The sequence below is a fragment of the Pantherophis guttatus genome, chromosome 4, assembly GCF_059756535.1.
Source record: "Pantherophis guttatus breed Tessera chromosome 4, ASM5975653v1, whole genome shotgun sequence".
NCBI classification, from domain to species: domain Eukaryota; kingdom Metazoa; phylum Chordata; class Lepidosauria; order Squamata; family Colubridae; genus Pantherophis; species Pantherophis guttatus.
In genome coordinates this window covers 140,008,500-140,024,227 of record NC_142066.1, presented here as the reverse complement: position 1 = coordinate 140,024,227, position 15,728 = coordinate 140,008,500, and the positions used below count along the sequence as shown (strand labels likewise).

General features: G+C 35.4%; 1 protein-coding gene across 50 annotated transcripts in view; it reads right to left on the bottom strand.

The window, feature by feature from the left end:
* The window catches only part of SVIL (supervillin), a 173,912-nt gene that overhangs the window by 25,591 nt on the left and 132,593 nt on the right, over positions 1-15,728 (bottom strand). For 33 of the 50 annotated variants that reach the window (XR_015734081.1, XM_087892926.1, XM_087892935.1 and 30 more), the window contains 7 exons: positions 13,554-13,686; positions 7,702-7,749; positions 7,147-7,224; positions 5,623-5,688; positions 2,713-2,866; positions 922-1,011; positions 756-842 (listed from right to left, as the gene is read on the bottom strand). Coding sequence is in view for 49 of the 50 variants with exons in the window: in XM_087892926.1 (XP_087749052.1) it covers positions 756-842; positions 922-1,011; positions 2,713-2,866; positions 5,623-5,688; positions 7,147-7,224; positions 7,702-7,749; positions 13,554-13,686 (656 nt within the window). In the remaining variant the exon portion in view is untranslated. The remainder of the gene's footprint in view (positions 1-755; positions 843-921; positions 1,012-2,712; positions 2,867-5,622; positions 5,689-7,146; positions 7,225-7,701; positions 7,750-13,553; positions 13,687-15,728) is intronic. The other 17 variants (XM_087892942.1, XM_087892962.1, XM_087892963.1 and 14 more) reach the window with 3 other exon arrangements.

Sequence of the window (15,728 nt, the reverse complement as noted above, 5' to 3'; positions counted from 1 at the left end):
GTTTACCAATTTTTAAAATAAAGAATACTTATACTATTAATATTTTTGTACAAAAAATGTATAAATCATTTGAAGCATTGTTTTTCAAACTTGGAAACTGTGTGGGCTTCAATTCCCAGTATTCCCCAGTTAATACTTGCTGGAGAATTACGGGAGTAGAAGTCAATATGTCTTAAAAGTTGCGACGTGTGAAAAACACTGATTTAGATCATTAAATATTTTTAACACTGAACAATTATGAAGCATAGATTAAATGTATATGCTACATGCTACAAGGTGCTATTTATCTCCTTAACAAAATAAACTTTTGCTAATGAATCCTTACTTATAATTCTTAATATAGGCCACAGATCATTATTGAGCCTTGGTGGTGCAATGGACTAAAGTGCTATTAAGTAGCACTTAGCTGCCAGCTGCCTGCAATTACTGCGAGTTCAAATCTCACCAGGCTCAAGATTGACTCAGCTTTCCATCCTTCCGAGATAGATAAAATGAGGACCTGGATTGTGGGAGCAATAAGCTGACTTTGTATAAAAAAGAACACCGCTTAGGAGGGGCCGAAAGCCCTACTAAGCAGGTATATACAAAAGTATGAAGGCTATTGCTTAACACATTGTAAGCCACCCTGAGTCTCCGGAGAAGGGCGGCATATAAATTGAACCAATAAATAAATAAATAAATTGGAATAATGAGCAAAGTTCTTTACACAGGACAGCAAACTAAAACACAGGCTGCCTTCTTAAGATTTTACAGACCTTTGTTGTTGAGTCTTCCTAAGAAAGTTTCCAGTTTATCCAACTTCATGTCTGATTCTAACTGCATATCTGGCCTCGCTTCAATTTCTAAAGAAAATAAGAGTAAAAACAATCAATTTTTTAAAAAGAAGAATTCAAACTGTTCTTACATATTTTAATGACTTACCTTCCAGAGGTTTTGAAATAGGTGAGGTTGATTTTAGCCTGTTGCAGAAAGGGGATGTCACTGGACTGACGGCAGTTGGTGATGCTAAACCTGCAGAATAATAAAATACTTAATTTTATATCAAAGAATGGATGTTTTCAATTTTCTGCACAATCTAGTTTTCAGGCATTCCTGGAACTTTTCAGGCAATCAAAAAATCCTGGCATAAGTATATTCCTTGAAGGACATTAAGAGACTATTTCTGCACAAATTATGCATTCACTAAATGCTTAAATTAGCTAAATAAGTAAAATGTTCAGATTCCATGGATAATAAGCAATATGGGTAGCTTTTTAGCTACCCATATTCCATATCCATATTCCATGGATAATAAGCAATATGGGTAGCTTTTTAGGGAGTCAAACAGAGTTTTTGAAGATACAAATAACCCAATTCCTTTCTTTAATATGGTAATTAAAAGATGAGCAATTGCTGGAACAATGGTGCTGGAGCAATTGTGGCAAATCTCCAGAAACTTATTTAGGGTAAAGCATGTGTTATGTTTTCAAGACTGTCTTGCCCAGAGTGACCAATAAATATGTATCCAATATTTCTGCAGTGCTTATAGCCCATCATATTTCAAGAAATTACTGAAATATGCTAACAAAAGAACATGTACCTCATTGAGTACTAGTTTTTGTTAGATCTTACAATTTGCCATTTCCATGGTCTCCCAATATTTCTCCACATTATAATTTAGAAGATCTAATAGTGATTGAGACCTCTGATAGAATAATTTCCTTTTTTCTCAATGAAGAATCGCTGAAGAACTTTTAAGGGCTTCTTTAAAATTTCATTCTAAATTCTCTAGAGTGCTTAAAATATAAATCCAGAGGCATTGGTGTCTGGAGGCTCAGTTCTATTCTACCATTTGCAGATTGTTAACTCCTTCTGTACAAATGTGGCTATTGAATAGAATAGAAAGTTAGACTATACAAATGAAATTTTCACCTTAATACCTCTGGGACAAATAGTCATTGCTATAACAAGGTATACCATGAATGAGACGTTTCTGGCCCTCCAAGATGTTGTTAAACTATAATTCCAGGCAGCCTTGTATACAAATGATTGTTGGTAAGGAATATTAATGTTCTAACTAAGCAACATCTGAAGGAACAGAGGATGCTGTGAACTAGATAAAAAGCTGGCCATGTTTTTCTATTTTTTAAATTGGGCTTTCACAGACAGCTGTGCTCTTAAACGTTAGCCACACAGAAACCAAGGAAATGCCTTTATTCCTAATAGAAAAGCCCATCATTTAAGCTGCCAGAAGAAAATATAAATGCATCCTAAAAATAGTATGATATTCAGTTTAAGTGGTTTCATGAGATGTGATCAGCTTGCTCACTCAAGTAATGGTGTATTTTGTTTCTTATTTCAATGGCAACCTATTTACATTAAGATATAAAACACTGCAGACTTCAGAAGAGAAATAGTTTGCTGTTTCTGCTGCTGCTAGTGTTCTGTCCAATTGAGTTTTAAATATCAGTGAAATGTCTCCTTAAATAATATGTGGATCAAAATAAAAAATAACTTCTGGAAATGAAAGCAAGATAAATCCTTGGCAAAATCTTTTTGGGTTGCTTCAGGTTTCTAACTTTTTAAACATCCAGATACAAAGGATAAATTTACTGATTTGTTGTTTTTAATTGTTTTAACCGTTTTAGAATTGTAGGCTGCCCAGAATCACTTGGATGAGAAGGGCAGCTATAGAAATTGAACAAATAAATAAAATTAAATAAATTTGCGTACCTTTTTTTACCATTCTGCCAGCCACTGTAAACTGGGTAGAATCGTTTGATGCTCCCTTGCCTTTAGCTTTCCAAGCTTCTTCTCGAACACTTATTAATTGCTTTCTTTCTTCAATTGTCATTTGACTTGGACTTTCACAGGTATCCACATTCTTCTGTTTTTTCAAAGAATAAAGGTGGTTATCAATATTTTATGTATCTTTTTATAGGATTACATGATTAGATTAGATTGAAATTTTGAACTTTAAAGATTTCAAAGTACTCTGTACTTATTTTCTGTTATAATACAATTGAATATAGCAAAAGTTCCTTTTTTGGCCTTCAAGGTACAATGAATGTATCTATAAAACTGTTGCAAATTGTATCACAGCCTTGATCTGCTTCATATATTATGATCTTTTCCATGGTTTCAGTCCCCCCTCACCTACCATTTAATCTAACTGAAAATGCCAGATATTGAATTTGTAATGTTCTAAATAGTCTGTCCTATGGGACACAAAATTGTTTATTTTCTCAGTTATATCAAACCTTGTTCCCAAGCATAGTGTGCGACAATAAATAACCTTGTTATTTATTTAATTTAAATGTCAATACTCTTTGTATGTTTAGCATTTGGTTGATTACTATGCATAGTGTATCTATATATAAAAAAATAACAGTTGACAGTCTGGGAGTATGCAAATTATGCCTTTTTCTCAGATAAAAGCAGTCCATTTATCAAGCGGTAATATTTTCGCTTTATCCAACAATCCTTCAGCAGTATTCATCTACACTGCAACAATTGTATTATCTTTCTTTTAGCAGCAGTGTCACAAGAAATAATTTAAAAAAAAAAATAAACTGGTTATTTTTTTCTTAATTTGTGTGTATATGGCACTAGTTACCACTTGGAAATGAATGAACCCATATTTCGTTTATTGTACAACAACCTCAAGATTTAGGGAGAACTATATAGATTAAATACTAAGAATTTGTTTAACTATTCCTCCAACTTATTTCAGTCATTGCTTTTTGTCACAACCAAGTGACTTGCTACGTATTTTATTAAAAATGAAGGCAGAATAAAATAAATATTTGTTATATTTTACTGTCCTTTGCTAAAGTGTAGGATTTTTAATAGAATAAAATCAGCTGAAGTTTGTGTTTACTAGTATAGAATCTTATACTTGAGAATCTTTGGAAGATAATTTTGCTTTCTGCTGTTTCTTTCATATATATATATTGTATCAAATTTATATTTGCTGATAAAGAAACTTGTGGCTCAGAGGTTAATACAACTGCCTAATATGCAGGTAGCCCAAGTTTGAATCCAAGTAAGGGTATGGCTAGCTGATGAGAACTAAATAGATCTATATTAATCTCCCTTTATTTCTTTATCAGCAAATATAAATTTGATACTATACTGTGTGTGTGTATGCTTTATAATGAACACAAGTTTACAGCCCCTGGGATTTTTTTTTTCCTTGGATACAAGGACATCTTAAAAAAAATAATGAACATTTTTGTATTAGCTATGTGCAAATATTTACTAGTCAAAAAATATTAATGCAACAAAAAATCAGTGAAATCCAGAAAAAGACAAGGATTGTCACAGAAGTTTATGCTTTTTATAAACACAGGACAGATATACAGCTAGGAAACAAATGCATATATTCTGTTATAAACAATGTAATCCCACTAAAAGATGTAGACCATCAGTTCAAGAAAGCATTATTCCATAAGAGCCTGACAAAATATTCTGTATTTGTAGCATCATAAAGCACTTCCACATACCCTGGATTCACTTCCACTATACAACAAAAAAGAGCCATGTACTATATTATGCAACTAATAGTACAAATGATTCTAGCACAAATGAACAAAATCATATAACCTAAAACTTCCTCCCAGAAGAATGCAGGACTTCTATTGACAAAAAGTCTCACTTGAACTTTAAGGGGTATACAAAGAGCTATATGTCAGAAATTGAATGACATCAGGACAAAGAATCAAATAGGACTACAGCAGCAAAGTTAATTTATTAATTAATTTATTCAATTTGATGCTGCCAAACTCCAAACAACTCTTATATGTTTGGAGCCATGATGGCACAGTGATTATAATGCAATATTGCAGGCTGACTCTGTCCATTGCCAGGGATTCGATTCTGACCAGCTGAAGGCTGACTCAACCTTCCCTCCTTCCAAGGTCAGTAAAATGAGGACCCAGGTTTTTGGGGGCAACAGCTGAGAATGCTGTAAAGCACTGTAAAGCGGTATATAAGTCTAAGTGCTACTGCTATTTGGCATTAAAATTTAATTTAAATACTACCCATGCATTTTATAGTAACGATCATTAAATTGCAATCACAGGTTCTGAACATACACTTTTATCCTGTCATCTGAATAAGTTATCCCTATTTCATAATTATCAGCTTGTACAAACAATTCAGAATTAAATAAAACAGAAGGCATAAAGTTAAGATTATCCATTCCTGAGCTGAGAATATTTGGTAAAATACCTCAGAGATGATCTATTTAAGGTCATATTAACTTCTGACCTTATAAACAATGCTGAAATGCTTCATGATGGAAAACACAAATATACAAAAAGAGATCTTTGGGACGATATCTTAGCTCACAAAGGTTAAAGGAAGAATACAGAACAAAGTGAAATAAATGCCTTCCTGTATAAAGTAGGGGGTATTTCTACAGTAATGTAATTTTTAATATACACATAGCCTGGAAGTGCCATTTGCACGCATTTGAGTCACTAGACTAAAAAGAATATGACTTCGTACAAGTGAAATCCAGCCACACAAATAATGAGAATTGTGCTCAATACAATCATGTTTGAAATCATTGCTTTTCAAAACTGTTTCATTCCACTGCTTGCTAAGCTAAAGAAACAGGCAGAAAAGTCAATATTTCACCTTCCATCTCCAAGGGTGACGGTCAAACTCCAGGGGGGTTGGCTGTGTCAAACTAGCACTGTTGACCTTAAGGGAAAAGAAACCCAAGTATCAGAAAGAAATACAGCACAGAAGCAGGGTCAGAATTGAAGCAGGGAGTCCAAGAGCTCCAATCTGAATTGTTAAGGCAGTACAGAGAAACTAGCATATTTAAGGTAACTTAAATCTAGAACATCAAGCAATGGTTTGTGTTTGTGATCAAGAACCTTATGTCACAATGGTGCCCTCACACTGATAAATGCTATTTTCAAAGAGTTGGAGCTATTGCCTCACAATCAGGAGGTTTTGAATTTGATTCTAGGTAAAGGCATATGTATGGGCCTCCTGCTTGGGCAGGGAGTTAGACTAGATGACCAGCAAGGTCCATTCCAACTCTGTTAATCTGTTAAATCTGTTAAACACAGGAACTTGGTTCAAGTGTCTGGCTTCTTATACTAAATGTTCCTAGGTATATTCAGAAGACTTGAATTTGTTTTAGAGAAAAAGAGCTAAGAAATATCCAGAATAATAATAGAATGATGACTGAAGATATTTATTATGGAGGATGTAATTAGGCAAACATCTGAAGATTTTTTTAAAAAAGGAAATTAAAGTAATTCCACTGGTTCTTTTGAAGGTCTCCTGGACTCCTTTTTTCCTTCACTAAGTTATTTTCATTATTATACTGTAAGATTATTAATGAGTTCTAATAATTCTTTTTTTCCCCTCCCTAAACTTTATCAGCTTGTGGGCATAGTTTGTAACTGATCACTCTTGGAGCACATCACTCTTGGAGTATCTTTGACTATGTAAACAGTGAAATATATTAAGCAAATAAATCATAGCTTCCACTATTGCTGCCTTCTTTAACCTTGGATTAAAGAGATGAAATTTATATATATAAAATGTACTTTATACAGGTTTCTATCATATTGCAATTCAAAATTCATTTTGAATTCCTAATATGAAAGCAAACTCATATATTTTTTTAACTATTGACTTTGCAGAATATGGAGCCAGTTTGATATAATTATTAAAGCACCACGCTAGAAACTGGGAGACTGAGGTTCTAGTTCCTACTGATGCACAAAATCAGCTGGATGATATTGGGCCAATCACTCTCAATCCTAGGAAGAAGGCAATAGTGTAGCCACTTCTGAAAATCTAACCAAGAAAAGTGTTAAGGCTGATTCAAAGACATACCCCTCCCACACATACATACAACCACTGTATATTGGAAAACAATGTGAATGATCTGTTATGGTTATATCACTAATGTCTAAGAAGTGAGCTAGAACTGAAAGTACATTAAAAAAAGAGAATGAATAGAAGAAATGAGATTTACGCTATACAACCTTCCCCAACTATCGATATATTGGAATACAAATCTAAGAACTTCCAGACAGAAAAACTGTTGATTGATATACGTGGAGATGGGGAAAACTTTATTGAGTAAGTGCTCAATAAATTGCAAGACCTAGCCTAGAGTATGCAAGATTTGCTCACCTGATTAATAGGTATGAAGGAATGAAGTTTATGGGCAGCAAGAATAGCAGGAGAATAAGTAGAAGCATAGACAGGTTCCTATGAACAGGGGGCAGAAGCATAGGACAGAATTAGAAAGACATGGAAATGTTATGTTAGACAGTTAGAGAAGAATAGAAGAAGAAATGAATTTACATCAAATATTTGATGAAAGTTCTTACACTCAAGTGTTTCAGGATTTATCAATCTAGCCAATATGCTGTAATAATCAAACAAGAAAATCCATGCAAGAAGGTTACACTTATTATAGCCAATCAAATGCAGCCATAGAAAGGATTAGTGATGAAGGATTAGTGATGATAGAAAGATCTGAAGAAGGCAAGCATGGAGAATGACTTTTAATCACACCAGCAATACTTTGGCTAGTAATGTATTTGGCTCTTTTTAGAAACAAAGAAGTGTCCCTACTTGTGATGCACCACTGCCACATAGAGCTTGAATATGAAGCTGACCATAACCAGAAAACAATAAGCCTGCGTGCCTAGAATAGCCGCTCTGCATACATGTTAGGCTTACCCAAAGAAGCTTAGATATGGCTTTATCATCTGAACCTCCTCCTTCTTCCTACAGGTTGAAACAGACAGGAAACATTGCAGAGAATGAGAGAAGGGAAAAGTTGGAAAGAACTATCTTGTGTCCTGGATACAAGTTCCTTGTCTAATTAAGAGGTGCAAAAAAAAAAAAAATAGAAGAAGAAAAGCTAACCAATGTCAACAGGCTGCCAACTGATAGCTACAGGGACAAAGCAATTACTAACCACTTCTTTTTTTAGAAAGATATTCATACTATATTCAACAATTTTTAATCATAACTTCTCCTTCTGCTCAATTTAGTCAAGATCATTTTTAGATTTTGGTAAGTTTTGAAAGATTAATCTTTTGCAAGAGGCCTTTGCTGGAATAAAGTGTAATTAAAATCCTTTGGTTTGGTTAATTTTCTGACATAATGACCCCAAGCTCAGCAAATAATCTGGTGCTCGAAATGTAAATGTAATAAAGAGTGGCCATTTCATTATTGGGAAAAATTAATCTAATAGAGAGATTTTGAGGGGGGGAGGTCTTGTGTGATTGTGAAAATATGGAAGGAGGGGAAAAATTAAAATACAAAGATAATGTGAAAAAAATGAGTTCTTCAAATACAATTTTATTCCTATCTGGATGTTTTAAAAATATTAAACCAATTACAACTTTATACTTATGAATTAACGATTAGTCTACCCTAATGCAGTAAAATGCAACAATTGTGTCAACAACTGTAGCAGATGGGCACAATTAATCCATATATATCTATTACCAATACCATGATACCATGGAGATTGGCATATGCAATATTAAACTGTGCATGTATTTATTTAAAATATTTTATTATTTCTGAATGCGATTTCCATAAATCTCAATGATTTCCATATCTTAATTTAAAACATTTGCATTTGCAAAAGAGTCAGGGTTAGACTTTACAGCTATCAACTTCTGAAATTCCTCATTCTGAAATAATATTTTATTGTGAGATAGCCCAGACAGGAAGCATACCCATATGCACTAATTTTACTTTATTGTAATGTTACATAAACAGAATCTTACAAGCCTGAAAGTACATCTTTCCCCTTCACCCCTATAACCCAAGAAACTAGGGAGGGTCCCTTCTGAGATGTCTGTATGCCCCCAGTTCTTCTATGAGCTCAGCTGCCTCTTATTTGATCATTCTACTGTCTGTGGCTCTTCCTTCTGTCTCCCAAAGTCATTCCCACATACTATTACATAACTACACTAAAGTTGAAAGTTTGGTGTTTCTTACATTCTTTCAAGGTGTTAACATGCCTAAATATTTTAGGACTGTCTTTAATTTCTAGATAATTTGCAATCTTAACTAAAAGATTACTGATTAAAGTTTATTCAAGCATTTGTTGGCACCACTTTATTGCTTAAAACCATTCCTTTTTTATTCCAATGACATTTATATTTAGTGGTGCTTCGGGTTGATGTTATTTTGTATTTTTTGTACTTGAAAAACATACAAAGCAAAAGTACTCACTGCTCCAACTCTACCTAATAATTGCATGCACCAACAACTGACTAATAGCAACCCTGAGTTGAATGAGATAAAGAAGTTATCACTAACCATTTGTCAAACAATTCTCAGTATGGTTGTTATAGTACTGAACTAGAATTTAAGATTCTTTTAAGCCATACTGTTTCATGAAATAGTACCGTTATTCCCTATATCTATATCTATATCTATATCTATATCTATCTATATCTCTATCTATCTATCTATCTATCTATATATATCACTAGACTATAAAAGTGGCGTTCAGAGAAGTTTTTAAAAAGAATTCATAACCCATTCCCACAAAAAAATTTTGACCCAAAAACTTTCATCTCGAATGTAAGGCTGGTTACCATTGATTGTAAAATTGCAATGAATTGACATTCCACTTGGAATAATCTTAGAGATACTTTTTCTGAAAAAAAAAATCTCACTATTTAGAACTTTTAACTAATACATGTAGTCTAGCATGTCAAGAAACACCATTCTTTTCAGATTGGGTTAATTGCTAGTTTTAGATCTGAATCAACCATCGTTGCCCTGATACGTGCTCTCTAACAGAGAAATAGAGATATGGGGCTTTATTGATGTCAATTGCTCATTCAGCAATTTTCATAGTTGACCAAGGTATTCTCTGGGCCTGTTTCTGTGAAGGGACAGGAAGTGTTGTACTGTACTGTTTGCCCACCAATTTGAAGGCATTGTCTCAGGAAATAGAATTAGGTAACTAACTCTGCACCCAGCAAGCAACAGTGTAAGATGTCACATGACACTACTTATCTGCAGCATTACTTAGATTAGAATGTTGTCAGTAACCTAACAGCGTTCATCTTTTCCTTATGAATCAGGAGAAGTTGGAGGTTCTGAACTAGAGTCTGGATGTACTGACATAGTGGACAAAATAAATAAACTGAGATTAAATTCTGATAGAATAGAGATCTTGTAAAGTAGAATTTGCTTGTTTTAAATGGGTTTACACTTTCAGGAAGAATAGATACATAACTGAGGTGTTCCAAAGGTCATCACGGGACCAAATATCGTATTTTTCGGAGTATAAGACGCACCTTAGTATTTGGGGAGGAAAATAAGAAAAAAGCTGATTGGCAGGTGGATCGGCCTCCCAGAATACCCCCAATCAGCTGTTCCCAGAGATGAATTTTAGCAACAGGTTCCTTGGTTGTGAACTCTGTGCCTTGCTTTTTTTTTTTTTTTTTTTGCTTTTTTTTCTGCCCCTGAAACTTCTGATACTCTGTTTTGGAAAAAAACTTTTTTTCCTATCCCTGAAAGCCTCCAAAACAGCTTCAGAAAAAAAGCCTCTGAAGTTCTGTTTGGGAGCTTTTTTTCTGAAGCTCTGTTTGGGGGCTTCTTTTCTGAAGCTTCGTTTCTGATGGTTTTTTTCAGCCACTGAAACCTCCATTTGAGAAGCTGGGCGGGGCTACATTCGGAGTATAAGATGCACCCAGATTTTCACCCTCTTTTTGGGAGGAAAAAGGTGCGTCTTATACTCTGAAAAATATGGTAATCTCTTGGGTCTGGACTGCCTATTGCCAGTTTTGGTGTTTCCCAAACAGGAATAAACTTGTTTATTCCCAGGCAGGAATAAACCTGTTGTAAACAGAGATTTAAATTATGTAATGTGCAGAAATCATTGATCAGTTTGCTCAAAGGAATACCTGGCCACTCACAAGATACACCTCTATGAAGAACTGCAGTGGCTGCAGTTTCAGAGCAAATTTAAAGTTTTGCTTTTTAGATCCTAAGCAATCTCAAATTTGGAAATCTAAATTTACATCTATTCAAGTAAATCAATTCATATGAGTTTTAAGCAAATGTGTTTCTGTTTCAAATTTCTGGCTGATGCTTATGGGCATTTCTTTATAGCCCCAATTACATTCCAGAGTGTCTACACACTATTTTGAAGCCAGCAATGAGATTATGTTGGCTCATATTGGCCCAGGAATCCAATGAAAATCTTCTAATCTCCATGAGCAAATAGATGCTTCCCACCGGAAACCAGCCAATAAGAATGCAAAAGACATAACTCAGTCTTGTCCCTTGAACTGTAATAAATTCTCTCATAAGAACAATCCCCTCATCAAAATTCCACAAAAAATATCAATTTTTTAAAAAAATAGCTAGCAACCACCCCAGTTCAATCCTTTTTTAAAAAACACCTCTGTACTTGTGTAATTGCACAGAAGTTGATTGGGGAAGCTTTTAAATCCGCTGTTGAATTCTACTGAGCAGGAAAGATATGCAGAATGCTGTTTGCACAATACCCACCTATGAAGAAATTATGTGCAATTTTTCTGCACATTTAAATAAAGAGGGCTTCTAGACCAGGGGTGTCAAACTTGATTTCATTGAAGGCTGCACCAGGGTTGTGTTTGACTCAGGGGACCAGGGTGGGCATGGCCAGCGTGATATCACTCGTGTTGGGGGCGCCTGTGATCCAAGTACTCTGCCAGTGAAAACAGGCTCCCGAGCTTTGTTTTTGGCTGGGATGGCCTCCTGCAAACCTCTGCCAGCGAAAACTGAGCACAAGAGGGCTGCACACCGCCCTCCTGTGCTCCTTTTTCTCTGGCAGAGGCACTGCAGCCCGGTCCTTCACTGTTTCCAAGTCAGTTGGGGTGATGGACTGCAGGGTGGCAGGACGTTGAAATGCAGGGTGATGAAGGCAGTAGGGGCTGATCTGGAGCAGCTGGGGCTTCCTGCAGCACTGCATCTCAGGGCTTCTTGCAGCCCAGAGCCATTTAACATCAGGATTCTTGACAGCATTACTTAGCATAAGAAATTTCAGTCCCAATTACCATCATAACTGAAGAACTACCTACATTGAACCTCCTCAGCCAGCTACTTAGTCCCTCCACTATCTTGTTTCCACTTGTTGTTTTCAACTGATCCCAAGATGTTGTTTTCTTTTCCCTACATGACTCGGCTGCAACAAAGGCTGACTACTAATGACTTGCTTACACCCAAGAGTTGGGAAAGCTGATGAGGCAAGAGCTATGCCAAAAGAACAATGGTCCACTTGCAAGTTTCAACACTGCCCCCATCCCAAAAGGATCTGTTTTGCCTTGACTGGTACAGAGACAGAAAAACAGCTCACTCAACCCTTACACATGCCAGCTTTGAGGGAACAAGCAGGCCGGGAGCATCTTCTGAATGGCACAATTTTTTTTGCATTGAGCTACTTTAGCCATTCTGCTGTTAAAGGAAAAATATTTAAGCGTAGCTTTCTAAGAAATCATGTTAAACGTCCTATTTGTGTTAATCAGAAAAGATACTAGCAAATCCTGATTTTTAGTTATCATTACATGATAGTCCTCCCACAATGATACCAAATCATTCACCAATGAAACCAAATATATAGCTATATACTGACATGTGTCACAGTGTCTCCTGTGCCTTCAAAATTTCCTTCTGAGATACACAATACTATTTCATACAGGATTGCAGCCAGGTAGGATATATTGAATTATTAACTATTTGCCACTGATGTCCAAAACATTTCGTCCATAAACTTACTCATAGTGCAGGGGGTTCAGAAGGTTGGTGCCAAAATACAAGTTTTGAATTACAGAATAAATCAGGGCTAGTCTGTAGGATGCAGAAATATGGGGTGGGAGAGAGGGAAAAAAAACCAATGGGCAGAGCCACTGGGATATCCCAAACTAGGATGTTAGGTGCAGAAGCAGCTGAGGAGTGAAAGCAAGGAGAATACAAGAAGGTAGATAGATTGGTGGCTATGCTATGACAGGATGTTGGCAATGGAGTGGACAGGAATATACTGGCAAGATTGGGGGCGGGCAGACCAGTGGGATATACATGTTGGGAATTGCTGAGAACCTACATAAAACCAAATCCAGGATGTGATACAGAAATACATTTTCAAAGTATTTTGAAACTTGGGGAGAGATAAAATCCTAATATACGAACAGTTCTAAATGATCTTACCTTCTTATAAAACCAGAGGAATAATGTATTGCTATAGCAATACTTCAAGAAATATAAAAATACTAAACTTTAAAAGTACATGATTTATTGTAGCATATGCTTATAAAGATTGTTTCTGACAGACTATCACATAAAATATTGTATAAAGATTACTGTTGTTGGCAAACCAATGAGGTTACACAATGGAAACCATAAAACACTTAAATTTATGGTATGGCCAATCTAAATACTATGAGTGATTTAATAATTCTGTAATATATGGAACTTTTTGTCTTTTCAGAACTTCTTTCCCACTATGGAAACTTTTGAAGTAAAAAAAAGAAATTCTAAAGAGGAATGCTATTTCTAAATATAGGGAACTATACCTTCTTTGTAAATAATTGCTCCTTCTCCTGAAGTTGAGTGCTAAGTTCGGTGCCTAATGCTCGTCCATGCTCCGTTTTTTTATTCAATCTGTTTTTCCAGTTTTCCTCACCACTCTTCTTTAGGAGTGCCAGCCTGAAGAAAAAAAAAATATGGACTTGGTTGGATCTATGAATGTAAACTGTGTGAAGTAATTAAATGTATTCCACTGACAAGTCCATTCAATAATGGAGACAAAGCCAATTCTGACTTTCAGAAACCTTACTCTTTGACATAACCATACTTCATATTTTAGTTTATATGTACAGAAAAAAGATTTGGTAACTAACCCATGATACAATCCTTAAGTTAAAGTAATCTTAAACATAGATACAACAAATCCTAGATCATTTAAATGTCACATATAAACAAAAATCTAGTAATAAGCGATCTTAAATTCTTCTTTCGAAAAATATATGAAGAGTTGTGTTCATTCTTTTAAATACTGAAATGGCATTCTTCTTAATCTTAGAATTATTTTGGGCAGGACCCAATGAAACTCAAACTGAAAATTAAAACTAAGAAAGAAAAGATAAGAACTCTGGTGATGTGGTGGGTATTAACAAACACAGTGTTGAGATCTACTATGTCCTGGTCAGACACCCCTTGGAGTATTGCATCCAGTTCAAAAAGGACACAATGACAACTTGAAACAAATTCAGACAAGTGCTACCAAATAGTGAGATCTGAAAATAAGTCCTTTGAGGAATAGTTACTTTCTTGTTATTAAATCCCAGTTTTAGAAAGTTTGGCTGTTTTCCTTACTCCCTTTCAGCAAAAAGGATAATGTGCCACATGAACCTTGGGGCAATCGTGGCTGGTGGTGAAATGGGAGCAGCAGACCCCAAACACAGGATGTTCTATTCTAAATGAGGATGTCCACTCCTCATTTAGAACTGGCATTTCAATCTTGATCACATCCCATTCCAAAATCTGAATTGTGTGTAAGGTGGGGGCCCTGGTGCTGTGTCTCGTACAACCGAAGGTGCTTTTAAAGAAGGCCATCCAAGAAATCCAATGTTTGTTAGAATTTTCAAAGTAAGATTGAGAAATGGAGAACCACAGCAGAGGACACTGTCCCAGTTCAGTTTCCACTTGAGTTTCCCCTCCCCTCTTTTTTCAAATGAAAGCCTTCTTCTTCTTCTTCTTTTTTTAAAGCTCCTTACTCACCTTCCCTCATCAAACTAAGCCTCAGGACAGATAAGTGAATTCAACCCTATTACCCTTCTTTCATTTCATGTTCCTTATCTGTGCTTTCCGTTACTTCCCTTACAAAAAAAGGAAACCTTAAGTGAATTGATATTATACAAAAAGAAATGTTAAAAGACAAATAAACAATATAGAATATTACCTGCCATTACAAGAATTACAATATGATTACAAGCAAACTGGGTTTGGCCCTTAAAAATATCATATATTCTGATTACAGATGATGCATGACTAATGAACAATTTATCAATAAACAAGAGGATAAAAAAAGATAATTTACAATGGAGACAAAAATATACACAGCTGTACCATCTATTCCAGCACCCAATTAGAAAATCACTTGAACTTAATCTGACACCTCTATCATATGGCAAGTAAACCTACACGCGCGCTTGCGTTTTGGTACAAATATGGATGCATGCCGCAGTTGGAATACAATTTATCCTTACTTTTCCATTCCAAAACTGAGTGTTAAGTTACGTGAAACTGATATCGTGCATATCGTGAAACTTATATCGTGTTCAAAGATATAAATTAGGAGAAACAATGTCCACTTCTTATCCAAGAGAAGTTAGTTTTCCTCTCTTTGAGGGATATAATGTACTTATAAGAAGTCAGGCTGTCACCTTGCCAGGCCATTGTTTTTCCAATTCCTCCTCCAGAAATTATGACCACCACTTGTGTCCATTGAAGATTTTATTGAACACATGAAAACACTGCTTTTTAGAGACATTTCTGAGATGACAATATTTCCCCACCATGAAATTTATGAACGTGGTAAACTTTGCACTGGTGACTACACGTAGTTCTGGTCTTATGGCCACAATTGACCCCAATGTTTCTATTACTAAGTGAGACAGTTTTTAAGTTAGTTTTGCTCCATTTTACGACCTTTCTTGCCCCAGTTGTTAAGTGAATCACATCAGTTT